Source organism: Panthera uncia (assembly GCF_023721935.1).
Source record: "Panthera uncia isolate 11264 chromosome B3 unlocalized genomic scaffold, Puncia_PCG_1.0 HiC_scaffold_1, whole genome shotgun sequence".
Classification (NCBI taxonomy): domain Eukaryota; kingdom Metazoa; phylum Chordata; class Mammalia; order Carnivora; family Felidae; genus Panthera; species Panthera uncia.
In genome coordinates, this window is record NW_026057582.1 from 33,251,685 (window position 1) to 33,271,754 (window position 20,070).

General features: G+C 33.7%; 1 protein-coding gene across 4 annotated transcripts in view; it reads right to left on the reverse strand.

The window, feature by feature from the left end:
* Positions 1 to 20,070, reverse strand: part of PALS1 (protein associated with LIN7 1, MAGUK p55 family member) — a 93,030-nt gene that overhangs the window by 28,582 nt on the left and 44,378 nt on the right. For 3 of the 4 annotated variants that reach the window (XM_049612621.1, XM_049612622.1, XM_049612624.1), the window contains exons 3-7: positions 13,120 to 13,328; positions 5,677 to 5,754; positions 4,438 to 4,584; positions 2,785 to 2,946; positions 1,033 to 1,110 (exon numbers count right to left, since the gene is read on the reverse strand). In XM_049612621.1, coding sequence (XP_049468578.1) covers positions 1,033 to 1,110; positions 2,785 to 2,946; positions 4,438 to 4,584; positions 5,677 to 5,754; positions 13,120 to 13,328 — 674 coding nt within the window. The remainder of the gene's footprint in view (positions 1 to 1,032; positions 1,111 to 2,784; positions 2,947 to 4,437; positions 4,585 to 5,676; positions 5,755 to 13,119; positions 13,329 to 20,070) is intronic. The other variant, XM_049612625.1, reaches the window with a different exon arrangement.

A 20,070-nucleotide genomic window follows, 5' to 3' on the forward strand; every position in this document is an offset into this window, starting at 1 on the left:
GAAATCAGTCAGAGAAAGACAAGTATCATATGACTTCACTCATATGAGGAATTTAAGATACCAAACAGATGAACATAAGGGAAGGGAAGGGAAGCAAAAAGAATATAAAAACAGGGAAGAGGACAAAACATAAAAGACTGAAATATAGAGAACAAACAGAGGGTTGCTGGAGGGGTTGTGGGAGAGGGGATGTTTAAATGGGTAAGGGGCATTAAGGAATCTACTCCTGAAATCATTGTTGCACCATATGCTAACTTGGATATAAATTAAACAATAAATAAATTAAAAACCAAAAACCAAAAAAAAAAACAAACAACCAAAAAAAAACCCCCAAAAAACCTGCACAGGGATGTTTATAGCAGCTTTACTGATAACCACCAAAACCTAGAAACAAGCAAGACAGCCTTCAGTAGGTAAGTGGATAAGCTACCGTATAACCAGACAATGGAACATTATTTGGCACTTAAAAAAAATAAATAAATAAAAAGAGCTACCAAAAGCTAAGAAAAGACATGGAGGAGACTTAAATGCTTATCACTCATGAAAACAGCCAATCTGAAGTGGCTACCTACTGTTTGATTCCTCCTATATGACATTATGGAAAAGGCAAAACTATGGAGATCAGTGGTTGCCATGGACTGGGGTTAGGAAGTGCCAATTAGGCAGAGCAAGACAATTTTTAGGGCAAACTATTCTGTATGATAAAATGATGGATACATATGAACTATACACTTGTCAAACCCATAGGATGTACAACACCAAAAGTGAATCCTGATGTTAACTATGGTCTTTGAGAAATAATGAAACCATCGATTCATCAACATAACAAGTGTTCTACCTGGTACAGGATGCTGACAGTGGAGATAATTATGTGCGTGTTGGGGCAAGAGATATGTGAGAACTCTTGTACTTGGTGTTCAATTTTGCTGTGAACATAAAGTACTCTAAAAAAAAAAAAAGTTTGTCAATTAAATAAAAAAGTAAACAGTAGCCACCAGAAAATAAATAATGGGACATAAAAAAATCACTTACTACTGTTTCCTTGGCTGGAGGAGGCTTGATCTGTTGACTGGGAATCAGAACAAATGTCAGAGTACCATGCATATCAGACTGCAACAGAAAGATTAGGTTATTTAAAAACTGTCACTTACAAAAATCATTCTATGACCTTATAAGCAATATTCCCTAAACTGGACTATTCTGGATCCCCTAGAACACTTTCTAAAAAGTTGGTAAAGATGAATGCTGTTTCATAAGGAAGCACAAATTGGGCCTTTCATGAACTCCATTATAATAAGCTACTCAGGAATGGGACATTCTGCAATTCTGGTCCACCAGAGAAAGTCACTTAGCTCATAAGTCTTTGGTTTTTGTATTACATTTGGTGTAAGCTTAGAAAGATTGCACAGTGAAGGATTGAAAGATACCACAGTGCTATAACAATTCTAGGTTATCTACTCTGGCACACATCAATTTTAATAAAGTATAACTTGAAATAGTAATTGTGACCAGGATTAGAAAAATGATGCAAATATACACATATTCTCACTTCCCAGATACATGGTCTCTGTCATTCATTTTATTTTTTAACTGTATGGAGTTTTACTGTCAGGTAACTATTATTTCCCAGTACACCACTGACTGCCTTGTTCAGATACCTCCAACCTGAACAGTAATCACAAATTCTGGTCCAGAGATAGCAAGGAGCTATCTCTGTGTTCAACATAGAGACAAGAGCCAATAAAACAAGGCCTAAAAACAATGACCACTGACACTGCTCTACCAAAGCAATGAATGAGTTTGGGTGAAAATAAGGACATTTTATAGATTCTTCAACAAACATCAGTAGATAAGACAGATTCTATTGTAACAACTGATATTAAATAAATAAGAATAGAAGTCTGGTTTGTGGATATATACAAAGTGATCAAACTGCCCTCAAAGACAGACTATGAAATGGCTTCCTGATTATACCAGCACTGTCCAAAAGAACTTTCTACAACGTTCTAATACGGAAGCCATTAGCTATATACTACTCTTGAACACCTGAAATGCAGCAAATATGAATGAGGAATGTAATTTAAAATTTTACTTAAATCTAAATAACTAGCACCAGGAGCTAGTGGTTATTATGTTGGGCAGTGTACATCTATACCATTACTATTACCTAATATCATTAAAGAAACAGCAATCAGTTGAAGAGAATTAAAAAAAAAAAAAAAAGAACTTAAAAATGATAAGGGTATGGACTTTGTTTTATCACTATTTTCCTACTGGCTAGCACATGGTAGGCACTCAATAAATATATGTTGAAGAATTAGTTATATTGTGATTTCAGAGGCAATATACATAGTAGTAATAAAGCTTAAAAAAAAAAAAAATCAGTGGTAACCACCCCAAAATGAAACTCTACTAATAAGTATTACAGAAATAATTATATCATGTGAAAATTCAGTTAGAAATTGTCTAAGAATTTTTAATATTTTTAAAATATTGTATTTTGAAGTCTAATTACAAAGAAAACAGCTTTTAAGAATCTAACAGTTCTTTTTATTTTTTAACATTTATTTATTTTTAGGAGACAGAGAGCATGAGAGGGGGAGGAGCAGAGAGAGAGGGAGACACAGAATCTGAAGCAGGCTCCAGGCTCTGAGCTGTCAGCACAGAGCCCGACATGGGGCTCACAAACCGTGAGATCATGATCTAAGCCGAAGTCGGACACTGGGTGAGCTGGGTGAGCCACCCAGGTGTCCACCTAACAGTTATTCTCCTGTATTAACTTACCAACAAGTCAAAAACCTCATTGACATCTTTCCCTCGAATTTCAATGCCATTAATCTCCAGAACTTCATCTCCTTCATGTAATAAACCACTTTTCTCTGCAGCACCTCCTTTTACTATCCGACTAATGATGACAGAATCCATCTCATTACGAACTGTAGCACCCTAAAAAAGGCAGTATGTAATTTTGAAATAGAAATGCACTTTTTTGTTAAACATTTCTTCATTAATTTTTTTTCTATTGTTAAACATTTCTTCATTAAATTTTGTTTCTATTCAACAATACTAGCTTTCAGTTATCTTGAAAAAAAAAACCAAAACAACCTAACTTACACAACTAGAGTAACCATGGTAATTAGCTTTGAAAGTTCATCATTTTCCTTACATTTTGTTTCAGACACACTATGTATTCATTAGAATCAAGCAGACTTCTGAAGTATACAATAACAGAAATATGCACTTAAAAACAACGTGAAGACCTATAATCAAATTTGTTCTCTAGATTCTGGATACTATTCATGGTTATACTATATTTAGATGTACTTTGTGAACATGACTTGTAACTATAAAGTCCTTTTTTAAAATTCAAAATATGATTAAGGGATGAATAATAATCTGCTTGATTATTCAAACATTATATATTATAGCTGCAACCAATTCACATTTAAATGTATCAAACATTAGCATTCATTACATAAACTGAAAGCACAACTGAAATACATATGCTCAAAAAATGGAAATATGAAATATGGATTAAAAGCTTAAAAGCAGACAGAGTTCGTAACATTTTTCTCCTAAACTTTAAAAAAAATGTTTTTTTAATGTTTAGTTTTGGAAGAGATAGACAGAGGACAAGCAAGGGAGGAAGAGAGAGAGAGGGAGACCCAGAATTTGAAGCAGGCTCCAGGCTCTGAGCTGTTAGCACAGAGCCCTACTCAGGGCTCAAACCCAGGAACTGTGAGATCATGATCTGAGCTGAAGTCAGATGCTTAAATGACTGAGCCGCCCAGGTGCCCCTCTCCTAAACACTTAAAATTTTCTTGTAACTTTCCCAATTTCTTTTTCTGTGGGGGGAAAAAATCTAATTACATAACTGCCCATAAGATACAGTCCCTAACTTATGTACCACACTATTCAAGATGTAATTTGAGACACTGTTTCTCTGAAAACAAAAGAAAATTGAGACAATGATAGATTTAGAAAAGAGATCGAAAAAAAAGTTTTACATGACAACATTAAAAAACAAAAAAATTAAAACATTAATATTAACATTAAAGAATACATATTTCTAAGTATATGTGGAAAATATAAGTAACTGTATTTCAAGAGATTTAATGGAATGAAAATATCAGAATTTCTAATTATTGTTTTTTTAAAAAGCTGGGAGAATAAATGAAGCAGATAATTTGTCCCTTCTTTGTTCCTCAACAATTATTTTACAAGCTATTATTTTCATCAAATCATAGGTAAGAAAACATGAACAAATTTTTCTCAACTGAATAAGGAACATGAGCAAGAGCAAGAACATAAAAGAACTCCAGCAAGTCAACCTCAAAAAAGAAAAACTACCAGAAATGTAAAGGGGTCTTCAATTATCTGCCATATAGAAGATCTCTATGTAGAAAGGCTCTCAGATCAGAGATGTGGAACACTTACCAGCGGAATATCTCGAGCCTTTTCGATACGAACTATTTTTACAGTTTCTCTTCCATACTGGCCAATGCTTTCATAAATTCTCTCATCTGAAATGGGCTCTAGCTGCATTTCCTGCTCAGCAACCTTATCATGGGCCAATAAAAGTGCCTGTTTCAAAGAAATCCACAGCATTTACAGTAGCAGCATGATTTCTGTAGAGAGATTTTTAACCTAATCATGTACATTAATAGTCTCATTTAAACCTTTAAAAGAGGTGCTATAATTATTTATTCAGATCTGTTTCCAAAGTTTCTAACTGAAGTACATATGCAACCCTGTGTCTTTTATAGCTAAAAATAAAGATGTGTTAAGTGTAACAGGGTAACTCTCGGATGGGTTATCAAAGTCTAAAATGCTTATTAAACTTCAGGGGCAGCCAGGTGGCTCAGTTGGTTAAGCATCCAACTTCAGCTCAGGTCGTGATCTTGCAGTGTGTGAGTTCAAGTCCCACGGCAGGCTCTGTGCTGACAGCTCAGAGCCTGTAGCCTGCTTCAGATTCTGTGTCTTCCTCTCTCTCTCTCTCTCTCCCCCTCCCCCCATTAACGCTGTCTCTCCCTCTCTCAAGAATAAACATTAAAAAATAAAATTTAAAAAATGCTTATTAAACTTCATAAAAACAAAATCAATTTAATGGACCAACACCATAGAAAATTAAAATTTATGGAAAAATATAACCAAAAAAGGGGAAGAATTTTTTTAAATCTTTATTTTTTAGAGAGAACATGACCAGGGGAGGGGCAAAGAGGGAGGAAGAAAGAGAGAATCCCAAGGAGACTTCCGACTGTCAGTGCAGAGCCTGACGCGGGGCTCAAAATCAGAAACCATGAGATCATGACCTGAGATAAAATCAGGAGCCGGATGCTTAACTGAATGAGCCACCCCCACCCAGGTACTCCCAAAAGGGAAGAATTTTTGTGAAAAATATAAAGTTGTTTCAAAACTAATGTGGTTAATTTTAAATATAAAAATAGATAATCCAAAAAATAAGTAACTATATAAATATCTATATCTATATTATATATCTATATATATATTTCAACATAGTAATTTATTTTGCAGTGGGAGGTGTAAATAAAACAGGCTGGACAGATAATGTCTGAGGTTCTTTCTAGCCCTAAGAGATTTTGATTCAAAGAGATTTTGATTTGCTAGAAAAATCACATATATATATACATACATATGGTTCTGTTCATTTTCTACCTGAATATGTGGAGCATTCAGCAAAGCAGTTAATTCTTGTCCTTCCTTCTGGTGGATTGGCTTCAAAACAGTTTGTACCTAAGAAACAAAAGATTATTTTTCCTAGGTTACAGGAAACATCACCAGCATCTGTACAAGTCTTAAAAAAAAAAAAAAAAAAAAAAGATACAATTTAAATCAGTAAAATCTACTTATAAGAAAGGAAAGCACTACAAAGAATTATAAGAGAAAAAAGGAATGTGTTTTTTCTCAGAGTTTTCCATCTTGCTATCATTGTTAACAGTGTTTTTTATTTAAAAAAATACACTAAAGATTTTGGTATTTATGACTATGAATGAACTATTTGTTTGTTTTTTTTTTAATTTTTTAAATCTTTAATTTTAGAGAGAGAGTACAAGCAGGAGAGAGGGGCAGAGGGAGAGAATTTTAAGCAGGCTCCATTCTCAGTGTGGATCCTGACGTGGGGCTTAATCCTATGACCTTGGGATCATGACCTGAGCCGAATTCAAGAGTCAGACAGCCACTCAACCCACTGAGTCACCCAGGTGTCCCAAACTGTTTGCTTCTTGGAAGTTTCTATCAATGTACTATAAAATAGACTAAAAATGATTACATAAGGGAAGAAAAACTATCTTAACAGTTACTTGCTATTTTGTAGTTTTAAAATCATATGTTTATATATTTTAAACCAGAGATGATACTTTAAAGAGTTACAGACTAACGAGATAAGCTTACATGAGAGTAATGGAACAACTACAATACCACAGGCACAGGTAATTAAAAAAGTCTCGAGGTGGAGCAATTCTTGCATTCATAGGAGAAACACTTAATTATGATGAGTTTCTTTTAGCCTTTGTTTCCTTACCTGTAAAATGGCACCTACCATTCAAAGTTTGAGATAATCCATATAAACTGCTTAGCACAGTACCTGGGCACACAGTAAAACCTTGGTCTGTGAGCACAATTCACTCAGGAAACCCGCTTGTAATCCAAAGCACTCATGTATCAAAGCAAATTTCAAGAACCATTGGCTCAGTTGTGATCATGTAATGTTTGGCATCACATTATTACTCATATTGCAAGAGACTGCCGTTTATCAAGTTAAAATTTATTAGAAATGATTGCTTGGCTTGCAAGACACTCACAGAACAAGTTACAATCCAAGGTTTTAATAATAAATTACTATTTTAATACATTTCTAGATGTGAGTTATTCATATTTTAAGATTTCTATATTAATGTTCCTACACTTAAGTATTAAAACAGTTTAACACAAGAATTATGTTTCTTAATGTTTTGATAGAGCTTGTACATAAAATCACCCGAGCATGGTGATTTTTTAAAGGTGGATTTCTGATTTCTTAATTTTAACTATATTTTATTGATAGTTACTTGTCTACTTTTTTGGGTTATCTGTCCTTAAATCACTTTGGCAATTTATATTTCCTTAAAAGAACCATCCACTTCATAGCACTTGGACATTTAACACCATAAAGCTGTAACTGTATTATAATTTTTTAATCTCCTATGTTTGCATTCATGCTTTTTTCTTTCCTGATGTTACTGGTATTTTTTTCTTTCGTGTAACTTGGCAAAGGATTCTCTATTTTCTTGTACTAAAACCCAGTCTCTAATTTTAAATCTACTGTTCCTTCCATTTAAATAATGTAATTCCCGGGATGCCTGTGTGGCTCAGTTGCTTAAGCGTCTGACTCTTGACTTCAGCTCGGGTCATGATCTCATCTCATGGTTCATGGGATCAAGCCCTGTGTTGGGCTCTGCACTGACAGTGCACAGCCTGCTTGAGATTCTCTTTCTCCTCCTCTCTCTGCCCCCTCCCCTGCTCGTGCTCTCTCAAAAATAAATAAACTTAAAAAAAATTCTTACAACTCAGATCAACAATCTGATTTTTTAAGTGGTAAAAAAAACTCTGACAAGCTATTTTACAAAAGACAGGGAAACAGCCTATAAAAAAATGCCCACTATATATTAATACAAACTAAAATGAGATACCATTACACATTTGCCAGAATGATAAACAGGAAACAACTCAAATATCAACAGGTGAGTGGTTAAACAAATTGCGGGATATTCATACAATGGAATACTACTACTCAGCAAGACGTTACAAATACTGATAAATGCAACACATGGATAAATATGAAAAAGAAGTCAGACACAAAAGACTACATATGATCTTATTCCATTTATATGAAATGTTCAGAAAAGGCAAATTAGTAAATAAAAACAAAACTGATCAGTGAAGGCCTAGGGCCCGGGAAGTGGGAAGGAGGTGTTACTGTCTGTAAAGGGCCATGAGGGAGCTTAGCGAAAGTCACGGATGCTTCTGTAACGACCACAGTGATAGATTACACAGGTGTATATCATGTGTCAAAGCATACTGAACTATACAATAAATGTACCCATTTTAAGCATATGTAAATTATAGCTCAATAAAGTTGGTTACCAAAAAAATATGTCCATAAACCCCAAAATTATGGGAAAATCTGTGTATCTCCTTTATGCTTAGTTTTACTGAAATAAGATCATACTATTTATATAATTTTATAACAGCATTTAATAACTACTTTTACTTGATATTAATTATAAAAACATTTTTCTATGTCATTAAATATCTTTTTCAATTCTAAAACAGAAATATAAACATTTTAGTTTTTGTTGGCTGTCACTTACAAGATCATGTCCAAGCTCCTTAGTGTTATTCTTAGCATCATCTGATTTCTGCCTCTTCTCCAGCCCTATCACCTGGCACTCCTCATGCTATAACCTTTTTTGGTCCAGCCCCAAACTGCTGCTTCCTCCCTGCATGTATCAGGCTGTCTCCCTATGATGACCGTGAATGGTCCCTATGATGCCAGCTGTCCCAGCGACCTGAATTTGCTTAGATAACATGTACTCATAAGTCTGAACAAACTTGATTTAAAATTGTTGATGGGACTAGACTGAGCTCATTATAGATGGAACTCATCTTTTTCAGCTTTGTTTGGCTATTCACAGAATGGCTGGCAAACTGCATTCAATGTTTTGACAAATTCAATAAAAGAGGACAGGAAGTCTTCCTTGATGTCTCCTTTACCTTTAGTCTCCATATAGGAACAATAGGTCCTATTAGTTTTCTATTTAAATATTTCTTCACTTCATGTTCAACTGCTACTCAAAATCTTACAGCTGGACAATTACATAGCCTCCATACTTTATGCCTCCATTCTTGACCTCACACAATTTCTAAGTTTTTTGCTTTAAACTTTTCTTTACAGTGACTTTTTCATATTAAATTTGGGAAACATAAATATCAAAATAAGAAAATTACCTATCTCTCACCACTTAAAGATAGGCTTCTTAATAATTTACTTTTTCCAATATCTCTCACATGCATGTTTGAAAAGGATGTTTGCATGTGTACAAATTATATCCATATTTTAATAGGCATCATGTTGAATATCAAATAAACCAATGTTTTTGCTTCTGAAAGTAACTAATTCAACCTATTGAAATTAGAAACAAATTCATAGTTTCCCTGTTCTCCCACTTTATATTTCACTATTACATATACTATTATGTTTTTACTTTTTTGTTGTAGTAGCTAGTCCCTCCAGAAAAATGTTAGTACTAGAGGTGAGAGTCTGTAGATTGTCCTGTTCCAAGCTTAAAAAGCAATGTGGTGGGTATTTCACCATTAGGCAAGATGCTCCCCATTGATTTGATATTATTTATCAACTTAACAAAATGTACCTGGCTTTCTAAGAATTTTCACCACCAAGGGAAAGGTACTGAATTTATTTCCAGGTATCTTTTCTGCATCATCAAGTTGATCCTATGGTTTTCTCCTGTCATCTATTTGTGTAAGTTAATTATTTAAAAATATTTACCAACATGGATCCATTATAAGTTAAATTTAAACTTATTAATATGGCTTTCTGGCCTTCAGGATCTGGACTCCAATTTTAAGACTATATCCTACCCTTTACTCATTGTTGAACAAATATGCCAGAAACTTTCTCAGTCACTATGATCTTTGTACCCTTTGCCAATGGAATGGCTTTTCCTCTTTCTTGGACTTCCTGGTAAATTCCCAATCATCCTTCAAGATTCAGCAACTTAAACTTTCTTCAAAATTTTTGCTTCCTCCCATCACTGCCCCTTGAATCAGGTACATCTATCACATGCTCTTGGTACCTTACTCATACTGCCATCACAGTACTTCTCATTAGGTTGTAATTGATTCACTGTTCTTCCTCAGTGATAGCCTAACTCAACTTTAACTGGTCAATGGACATCTGGGTTGATTCCAGTTATTATCTGAATGCTAAAACAGTATTTGTACCTAAGCCTTTGTGTGGATACGTTTTCAGTTTTCTCAGGTATGTAACCAGAAGTGGAGTTGCTGGTTCATAATATATAGGTACGTTAAGCTTTAGTAGATATTGCCAAACATTTTCCAAAGTGGTAGTACCAATTTATACTCTATGAGAGTTTCGGCTGCTTCACAAGCTCACAAACATTTGGTATTGCCTGTTTTTTTGTTTTTTGTTTTTTTAAGTCATTCTGGTGTCTCTGTAGTGGTATCTCATTTTGTTTTAATTTGTATTTCTCTGATAGGAATGATCTGAACACCTTTTCATACTTATTGACCATTTGGATTTTTTTCTTTCTGTGTCTGTTCAAGTCCTTTGCCCACTTAAAAAAAAAAAAAAAAAAGAACAGTCTTTTTATTAATTTGTGAGAGTTCTTTTGGATTCAAGTTTTTGTCATATATATATTTATACATGTATACACATGTATATATCTCAATATCTCAAAATCAAATAATAAAATACTATTTCCTAGTCTGTTGTCTTACATTTTTACTGGACTAAGCAAAAAGTTCATTAAATGAAACCCAAGTTTTCAACCTTTTCTTGATAAAAGCACTTTAATGACAAAAATACTTGTTGTGGGGTTATTAATACATTTCCTATATTTTCAAAGATTTAATCTTGATTCAATATATAAATTTTATTATCTGTTATAAAATATTCAGTGTTTAACTGACACACAAAAAACTATAAAAATACTATTTTAAAGAGCTATAAAAACAGAGAACACTTCCTAATGTTTTAAGACATTCTTTCACTATATTCCTTGAATTTTTTTACTTAAATTTTCATTTAAAAGTGATACAACTAAAGCATGAACCTCTTCTTTTAAATACTGCATATTAAAATAGTTGGAATTACGAATGCTAAAAAGCAGAACATTAGGTATTGGATGTATGAACAGCCTAGTTATTAGTCTTATGCCATTCACAAAACCTCACCTGACCTCACTATCAATATCCAGAAATATAAAACAGAAGGGTTGAATTAGGTGACTGCTAACATTTTTCCAGCTGTAAAATAAAGGCAATGAATGAGTCCATTTAACTTTTAGAATTTTGTTTTCAGATTTAAGACTTTTCTTTGATGAGCTCTGAGTATATACTTTTTTTAAATGTTATGCACTCTAAGCCAGGGCTGTCACAGGGTTGTGCACGCACAGCTACAGGAAAGTTACACTGCAGTACAACCACACACATTGTGACACACTGACTAGATTCATCAGTTTGTACTCATTTTAAGAACAGTCTCAGTCCGAGATAACTATCACCCACATATCTTACCACCACCAAAGCAACACAATCTCAAGTGTTACTGAAGATACTGTAAGGATGTGAAAGTAAACGTTCAGAAAGTCTCCTTGCTATGGCACTTTTAGAACTATGAATCATGTAAATACGTTAGCTATCTTAAAACTAATTTTCAGATTAATTTTTTAAAGTCCTTTCAACCCTTTCTCTCCCAAAGTATTTACTCTTTAAGCCACTTCTAGTTCTTTGTCTCACTCAACTCCTAAAACTTTTTAAGCTATGTATGCCTCTTTTATTCCTATTTCTTTTCACCCTTTCTGTTGTCTGTGTCACTTTCTTTAATTGGAACAATTCTGATCTCTCCTGCTTATTTCATTCTCTTTCCCACCCATTGTTCCATTCAACAAACAAAGGCCCAATAAGACAGAGAAAAGAATGATTATAATTATTTATCATGCATTCCTCCCAAACCTATACAATGAAAGTTACGCTGTATTTGTGAGTAAATAAAATCAAAGTAATGTCGGTTATTTTGATCTCTGCAAGGAAAGTAATTTTCAGAAAAACCATTTAAACTATAATAAGTAAAACCGCAGAGATAATTTTTTAATTAAAAATTTTAAATTTTAATTTCATATTTAATTTCAATAATGAAAGATGAGCACAAAGAATGAGTTTCAACTAGCTCTTTTAAATTCGAATGGACAGAAAACTTCCTCTCTAGGAACAGGACCTTAGGTCATACTCTCCTGCCCTGGGTAATAATAGACTTCTCTCAGTTACTCTTGTCCACTGTATGCACCTAAATAAATAAAATACATTCTGTGCTCATCTGAAAAAAATGCCTCCTAAGGTATTTTATAGGTCTGTAGTTCTGAAAGTACTACTCTTCCCCAGAGCCCATTTTCTGTCTAGTGTCTGGGTTTAATCAAATAGATTTACTTGATGGGCTTCCAGAATTATTAGTTTTCATAATATCAAAATAACCTAAAATCCTATAATGACAGAATTCTACCCCCCAAAACAGGAAATGACTTATTTATATCTTTTTAAAACCTTCAATTTATTATTTTATTTCTAGACAGAGAGAAAATCTTAAGCAGGCTCCACGCTCAAGTGTGGAGTCTGACGTGGGGCTAGATCACACAACCATGGTATCATGACCTGAGCTGAAATCAAGTCAGACACTTAACTGACTGAGCCACCCAGGTGCCCCTAAAACCTTCAGTTCAAAAGATGTTTGCAGAATACATTAACACTGAACATCAACACCAACAAACAGTAGAAACTAGAACTTCAAAGTCAGCATGTTAACAGAGAATGTCTCACTGTACATCAAAATTCAATCATTTTGGAGCTTCTATAGTTTTTAAAGAGGAAAAACTTCAAAGTATCTACAAGCAACAAATTTCAGAAGTTATATATTTATGACACCTGATTATCAGACAGAATTTTATCTCATTAGTACTCATCTCAGTTTATAATGTATAATGCTTAAAACTATACATTTATAAAAGTACTAAAACACTTCCCTTTAGTAATTTAGACAAATACTTCTCTCACTATGTAAATATAATTTTATATATAAAACTAGAACTTCTTTTCATGAAACAGAGCTCTGACTCTGAACTAAGTATGTATTTTTTCAGGATAAAATGCATTTGGCAAATTTTTCCTAACACAATAAATTAGTAACATGTGATCAGTAGTAATTAATTCAAACAAGCCTTATATTCACATCAGTATTTTCCAATAATACTGCCTTACTATCGCTAACAATTAGCTTGTATATGTCAAGCAGATGTTCAGAATACATACCTCTTGTGCAAGATCTTGTGCATTGGAGATAAGAGGAAAAGGAGGACTGGCCTTGTTCATGTGTACTGTGACAGCGTTGTGTATCTTAAATGCATTCTGGAAATCTTTATTTTGTACGAGTTGTAAAAGCAGTGAGATATCCTCCTGGCTCTGAGAATCTACCAAAGTATGTTGGATATGTTTAAGTGAAGAAAACAAGTCTTCCACTTCTAGTAGGAGAAGGAAAAGTATCCAAAAATTAATTGTTTCTGTTTTAATTCAACATATTTTAAGATAAACTTTCTTGAACCAATAACAATTTCTCAAAAAAAAGTTCTCAAATTTCCTTGCATATATTTTTGAGTTAATTCACTGTCATTTTTAAGCAGAACTCTACAAATTATACAAAATAGAATAACATTTTTTCAAGTGTTTTAAGTATAAAACTAATACATATGACAAAAATAAATGAGTAGGAATACAGACATGAATAAATAAATTTAAAACCAATAGTCTCATCATCTAGAAACTTTTTTTAACATCTTAAATCATTTCCTTTTTAAACAGCACTTTTTAATTATTTTCCTACATCACCAGTCTTTTAAAAACATTATATATAATTGCTCCATTACACTAAAGTTAAGCATTCAGGTTGCTTCCCTCCAATTTTTTGCTACTATACGTAATAAGCATTTCAGTACATAACAATTGCTGAATCCAAATTTGCCTGAAATTCTGATGTTTTCCTAAAATAACTCCTAGAAATAGAATTTTTAAGTGAGATTCTGACCTTTTAAAGACCAAACAGCTTTCCAGGGAAGTTTTACTAATTTAATTTACATCCCATTAGCAATATTTTGCCCAATATTCAACATTACAGTTCTATAAAATCAATTTATTTAATGGAGAGGGTGAGATTTAGTAACATTTACCAGGCACTTCTTTGTGATTCATAAAACTTTTGTGAACATGAGTCTCCTAAAATTATATTGAAAGCTGTGGGCACATATTATGTGTGTGCATGCCTGTTAGTGTGCATATACAGCACATGTATTTTTCTGGGAGGGAGTTATCCCAAAATGGTTAAGAACCACAAGTTGTCTTTTCCCTGCCCCCCAATAAGGTAGATGTATGCATGTGTTTGTATACACTTTGTCACATTTGTTGGCAACAGTTTAATTTTTTCATTTGTTAGCTGTATGTATGGTAGCCTTTATTACAGAAAAATTATTTCACTGTTTCTATACTTACAAACTCCTTCTCCCAGGTCATTAAATATCTGCCTGTATTTCTTTTTTTTTTTTTAATTTTTTTTTTTCTCAACCTTTTTTATTTATTTTTGGGACAGAGAGAGACAGAGCATGAACGGGGGAGGGGCAGAGAGAGAGGGAGACACAGAATCGGAAACAGGCTCCAGGCTCCGAGCCATCAGCCCAGAGCCTGACGCGGGGCTCGAACTCACGGACCGCGAGATCGTGACCTGGCTGAAGTCGGACGCTTAACCGACTGCGCCACCCAGGCGCCCCTATCTGCCTGTATTTCTTTTGGTTTCTACTTCATAATGAACTTTGACCTATCTGAAATTTACTTGGTAGAAATTTGAGGGGAAACTTTAACTTCAATTTTTTTCTTCCAAGTGGTTAACAATTATTGTAATACCATCTACTGAATAATCCTTCCTGTTCCACTGATGTATGACACCACCAAATTCTTACATATAATGATCTGTGTCTAGTCCACTGGTCTAATCAGAACCACAATATCTTATTATAGTAGCATTACAGTCTTTCCTCATATTGATAATACAAGTACTTGCTCGTTACTTTTTCAAAAATGTCTTTTAACCATTCAAAATGAGTTACAGAATCATTTTTCAAGGTACTTCCCAGTGTCTCCCATTTCTGCAAAAAAGAAAAGTCCTATTGAGATTCCGACTGAAACTAAACCTGTATACAAGTCTGGGAAAAACTTACAGTGGATACTACCTGTCTCATACTCAGTCACATGGGAAAAACCCTCTCAGCTTAAGTCTTTTTTGTTAGTTTTCTTCATGTAAGGTTTGCAGTAAAGCTACTACTTCTTATACATGTATCTTATAACCTACTACTTAACAGTTAAGTTTTTTCATAGATTCAAATAGTTCTTCAGCTGATTCCTGAGGCTCCTTATCTTTTCCCCCCAATCAAAACAGGTTTAGTCCTTATAAAATAAACAGATATGCTCTTTAGTAATCTAAAATAGCAAATAATCTAAAGCAGCAAATAATGGGGGGATAAAACTGGAGACTCAAAACTGTCAATCAGATAGGCTAAGAAGCTGTGACCCAGAGCTAAATAAAACTTAATAAACAGCTAGAATTTAACCATAGCTAAGATGGCATCTTTTTTTTTTTTCATGTGCATTTATTTTTGAGAGAGGGACAGAGCTCGAGAAGGGGAAGGGCAGAGAGAGAAGGAGACCTAGAATCTGAAGCAGGCTCTAGGCTTTGAGCTGTCCACACAGAGCCCAATGTGGGGCTCGAAACCATGAGTTGTGAGATCATGACCTGAGCTGAAGTTGGACACTTAACCAAATGAGCTACTCATGTGCCCCTTTAAGATGGTATCTTTAACAGTAGACAGAAAGAATACAGGTAAAGGGAACTGGGAGATGTTGGTCAGAGCACAAACTTGGTTTTAAGGTGAATAAGTTCTGAGGATCTATATGATGACTATGTCAATAATACTGTATTGTGTACTTGAAATTTGCTGAGTAGATCTTAAGCATTCTCATACTACACACAGTAACTGAGGTGATGGATGTGTTAATTAACCATGTATACATCAAATTATCACATTGTACACTTTGGATAAATACAATTTTACTCATCAAATATACTTCAATAAAGCTGGGGGGTGCAGAAAAAGGTTATGGACTGTCAGATTCGACCAAATTCAAAGAGGTCACCATGGAATTACTAAGAGAATAAAGAATTTCTAAGAGCATAAAGAATTCAATAGGCTTAAACTATCTTTAGAGCAAAACAGGAAAACATTTAATTAAAAAGGAAAAAGAATTACAAAACCAACAAAGTAGTTAAGATACTTGGGAGACTATCTTAGATTTCACTGGGTGGATAATGAAATTCCTGTTTTAAAATTTTAGTAATTAAGAGCTCCGACTGGCTGTTGGGGCAATGAGAAAAATCAAGGGCTTCAGATCTCACTGCTCCCTGAAATCAATATGCAACTTTATTCAGCCCAAAAGATAACCATCTATTGTCTTTTCAACCCCAAGATATTTAAACTTTTAAAGGCAAAGGAACTTTTGCATTAATCTCTTTTGTGTACCAAAGTCACCCATAAACAATACTGACATTGTAAAAAACAAACAAACAAACAAACAAAACTCTATTATTGTATCTTCCAGCTAGAATTACTGGTGTTAATTTGTTATACTGCCTTTCAGACTTTTTTTTTTTTTTTTTTCTTTTAAATCTGGGGCACCTGGGTGGCTCAGTTGGTTAAGCATCATGATCTCATGGCTCATGATCTCATGGCTCAGAACTGTGTGCTGACAGCTCCGAGCCTGGAGCCTGCTTCAGATTCTGTGTCTTCCTTTCTCTCTGCCCCTCTCCCACTCACACACTGTCTCTCAAAAATAAATAAAAATTACCAAAAAAATCCTGATCTAACTGTATAGGTCACAGAGTAAATGTTTTGCAATCTGATATTTTCCAATTTCTTTAGAATTCGTAAAATAAAATTACTGATCAGAAAACAACATTTAAAACTTTGATACATATTGACAAATTGCCCTCCAGACTGTTACTAATACTCCTACCAGCAATTAACTTGTGTGCTCATTCCTACAAAAGACCAAATTATAAGGATTAATTTTTTCATTGTTGATGACCTGGTTAGGAAAAAATATAGTTCTTAGCCTAGTAGTGAGATTGAATATGTTTTCACAAGGTTAACAGCCATTTGTATTTCTTCTTTCATCTTTTTTCTGCTTCTCTTTTGCCTATTTTTCTATTAGAGGTTTTTTTCCTTAATGACTGGAATGACACTGATTATATAAGTATCTTAAGTCTTATGCAGAACTTACTGAATGTAACTATCTTTTCTTGCTTTAACAAAACAATAATTTTAATTGAGGATATTTATGAGAATTACTAAAAGAATGTATAAATTTTTGTCCTGAGTTCTACCTCAAACACAATCAGAATCTGTCTTTTTTAATGATATACGAAGTATAAATATAAATACATATGTATTAAGTTTATTATAATGTACCCTTCTGGTTAAGAACCACAGATTTAAAGGCTTTATTAACCTCAGTTACTATAATATTTTAAGACATGATATACTTGGTACTAAGGTAGTCAAACCTATTTTCTTCTATACTAAATGACCTTGACTGCTATATTGAGTTTTGTGTCTGTTTTTTATAGTTATTCTATTGCTTCATTGGGAACTGGTTTCTTTTGTTGCCCTCTTCTTGCTTCTACTGTAAACACAGCATATAATTCTTATTTAGAATACTGTAAGTATAAAATAAGATACTGTAGTCATATGCCATAAAGAAAAAATAGAGGAAGTAAGGTAGAGTACCTCAAACTAGGAATGGCTTAATGAGAGATGCAACTTAAAATCAATGACCTTATTTCAGGAGAGAAGTTAACAGTTGAGACACTGCTCAGATAGGAAATTTTGTGGAAATAGGAAATTTTGTGGTTAGTCCAAAATGGATAGCGTAAGGAATGCAGGTTCAGAGAAAGATGAAATCTGGCCAATTTGTGCATATTGAGTTCTAAAGCCACAAAGACCACCTAGGAGAGTTTAAAATCCAAGAGAAAAATAACACTTCTCAGTCAAACTGGAAATGTCTTTCACTCAGAAGGTCAGGGACCAAGGTAAGGTCTATAGGAAGAAGAAAGCTATAAAGCATAATACAACAGAGTCCCAAACAGGCTAAAAGACCTAGTAGCTACCTACATTAAGTAATATGTTGTGGGAGAACCTAAGGATCTTATCAATGCTAGAAATATTAAAAAACTTAACTAGGCCTAAGGTTCAAGATTATTAGGCTAACATCAAGACCAATTTAAACTTGTTATTTTTCATTCTTTACAACTTCACTCACCTCTTTGAAGTCCTAGTCACATTTTTGTTTAGTAAAAACTGTCTTCATTGAAATTATCTTTTCTTAGGAACTATCTCTAGACTTATTACATTATGAATGTTGCCAGACTGAATTGAGATCACCTGCACTTAACCTCAGCTTTTAAAATTAAACATCGTCAACCATTTTTTGAAAACCTACAAATATGTATTCGGCCCATATTAGTCATTGCCATTAGTGAATAGTAAGATACAGAATATCAAATTATGTACATATACATTATTTGATTTAATTCTCATAAAAACCCTCAGAAATATTTCCCAATTTAAAAAAACAACCCCCAAACCCCCAACTAGAGACATATATAATTCAGATCAAATCTCTGGAGGATATAAAGCCATACAGTAAAAAATGGCACCCAGATAAAGAATCCATTTCTTCAACTTAAAAAAAAATTTTTTTTAATGTTTATTTTGGAGAGAGAGAGAGGGAGAGAGAGCGCAAGGGGCAGAAAGAGACAGAGACACAGAAACCAAAGTAGGCTTCAGGCTCTGAGCTGTCAAGCACAGAGCCCAACACGGGGCTTGAACTCACAGACTGCGAGATCATGACCTGAGCCAAACCAGGAGCCCCCATTTCTTCAATTTCTAAGGCAGTACTTTTTCTGCCACACCAAAGAAATAAAAAAAGATAATTTTTTCCCTAGATTCTAGGGCTTGATTATGTTATCTGTTTTGGAACAACTGTCCTGAAATGTCTTTTTGCCCAATACAGCAGCATGTAATGCACATAGGTCAGTAATCAGAGGAGCTCATACATTTTAGCTATCTTACCATGTATCTTTAGAAGGAATTTCCTCTAGTTAACTCTTTGTGAATGTTCATACATATAATGCATATAATGCATGTGTTTTACTTGCCCTACAAATGCTACTTTTATAATATTATGCAGGAAAGCTGCTCAAAGTACTCTTATCCTTCCAATCCAAGTTTCCATTAAAAATGTTTAGTGAACAAGTAGAACAGCTTAAATTAGCACTCAGGGAGTTTTTAAACTTCATTAAATATATGTAGATTGACAAGAAGATATGGACTAAAACTACACACAGTTGAAACAAATGAATATTTAAGAGAAAATAATAAGTAATAGAACCCAATGATGAAATCAGTCGGTTTTTTTTTAAAGTTTATCAATTTAAAAGACATTAAAAATGATGCTGCCTCTGTCCAGTAAGTTTTAAAATCACATAGGAAGCAACAAATACCTACAGCTTTAGTCTTAAAATATGGATCATGATAAATGAAATGGGTTCACGGTCTTTACTCAGTTCTTTACTAGAAAATTCTCAATGCAATTTTGACAAAGCGTCTTTGATATTAAAGATTACGTCTAATGAAAAATTATTGTGGGTAACATCAACTCAGGGATTCTCACCTTGACACATATTCACATTTTAAGTCTTCATATAAAAATTCTTAATTTCAAAGGTCACAGTAGTTAATTGTAGGTTAAAAAAAACCCTTTGTTCCTCTATTGTACATCTTTAAAAGCACTTTACAAATACATATCATTCAAGAACAGTTAATTTTCTATACAGTTAAAGAAATGTTCCATTGTCTGATGGAAGCTGTATCTGTTTACTTAAAGCAAATAAAAAGCCACCTAAGTTCTTCAACATTCTGTACAATTCCAGAAGGAATTTTAAAAATCCAGTTGGATGCAACTAAATCATTTGTCAAATATGTACCCTCTTCTGTAATTATCAATGAAGATAAACAATAAAGAGAGGACAGAATCCAGAGAACAGAGACTCCCTCCCCCACTCCCATAAACAGCGAGACAGACAAAGGGGAAACACAAGGAGAA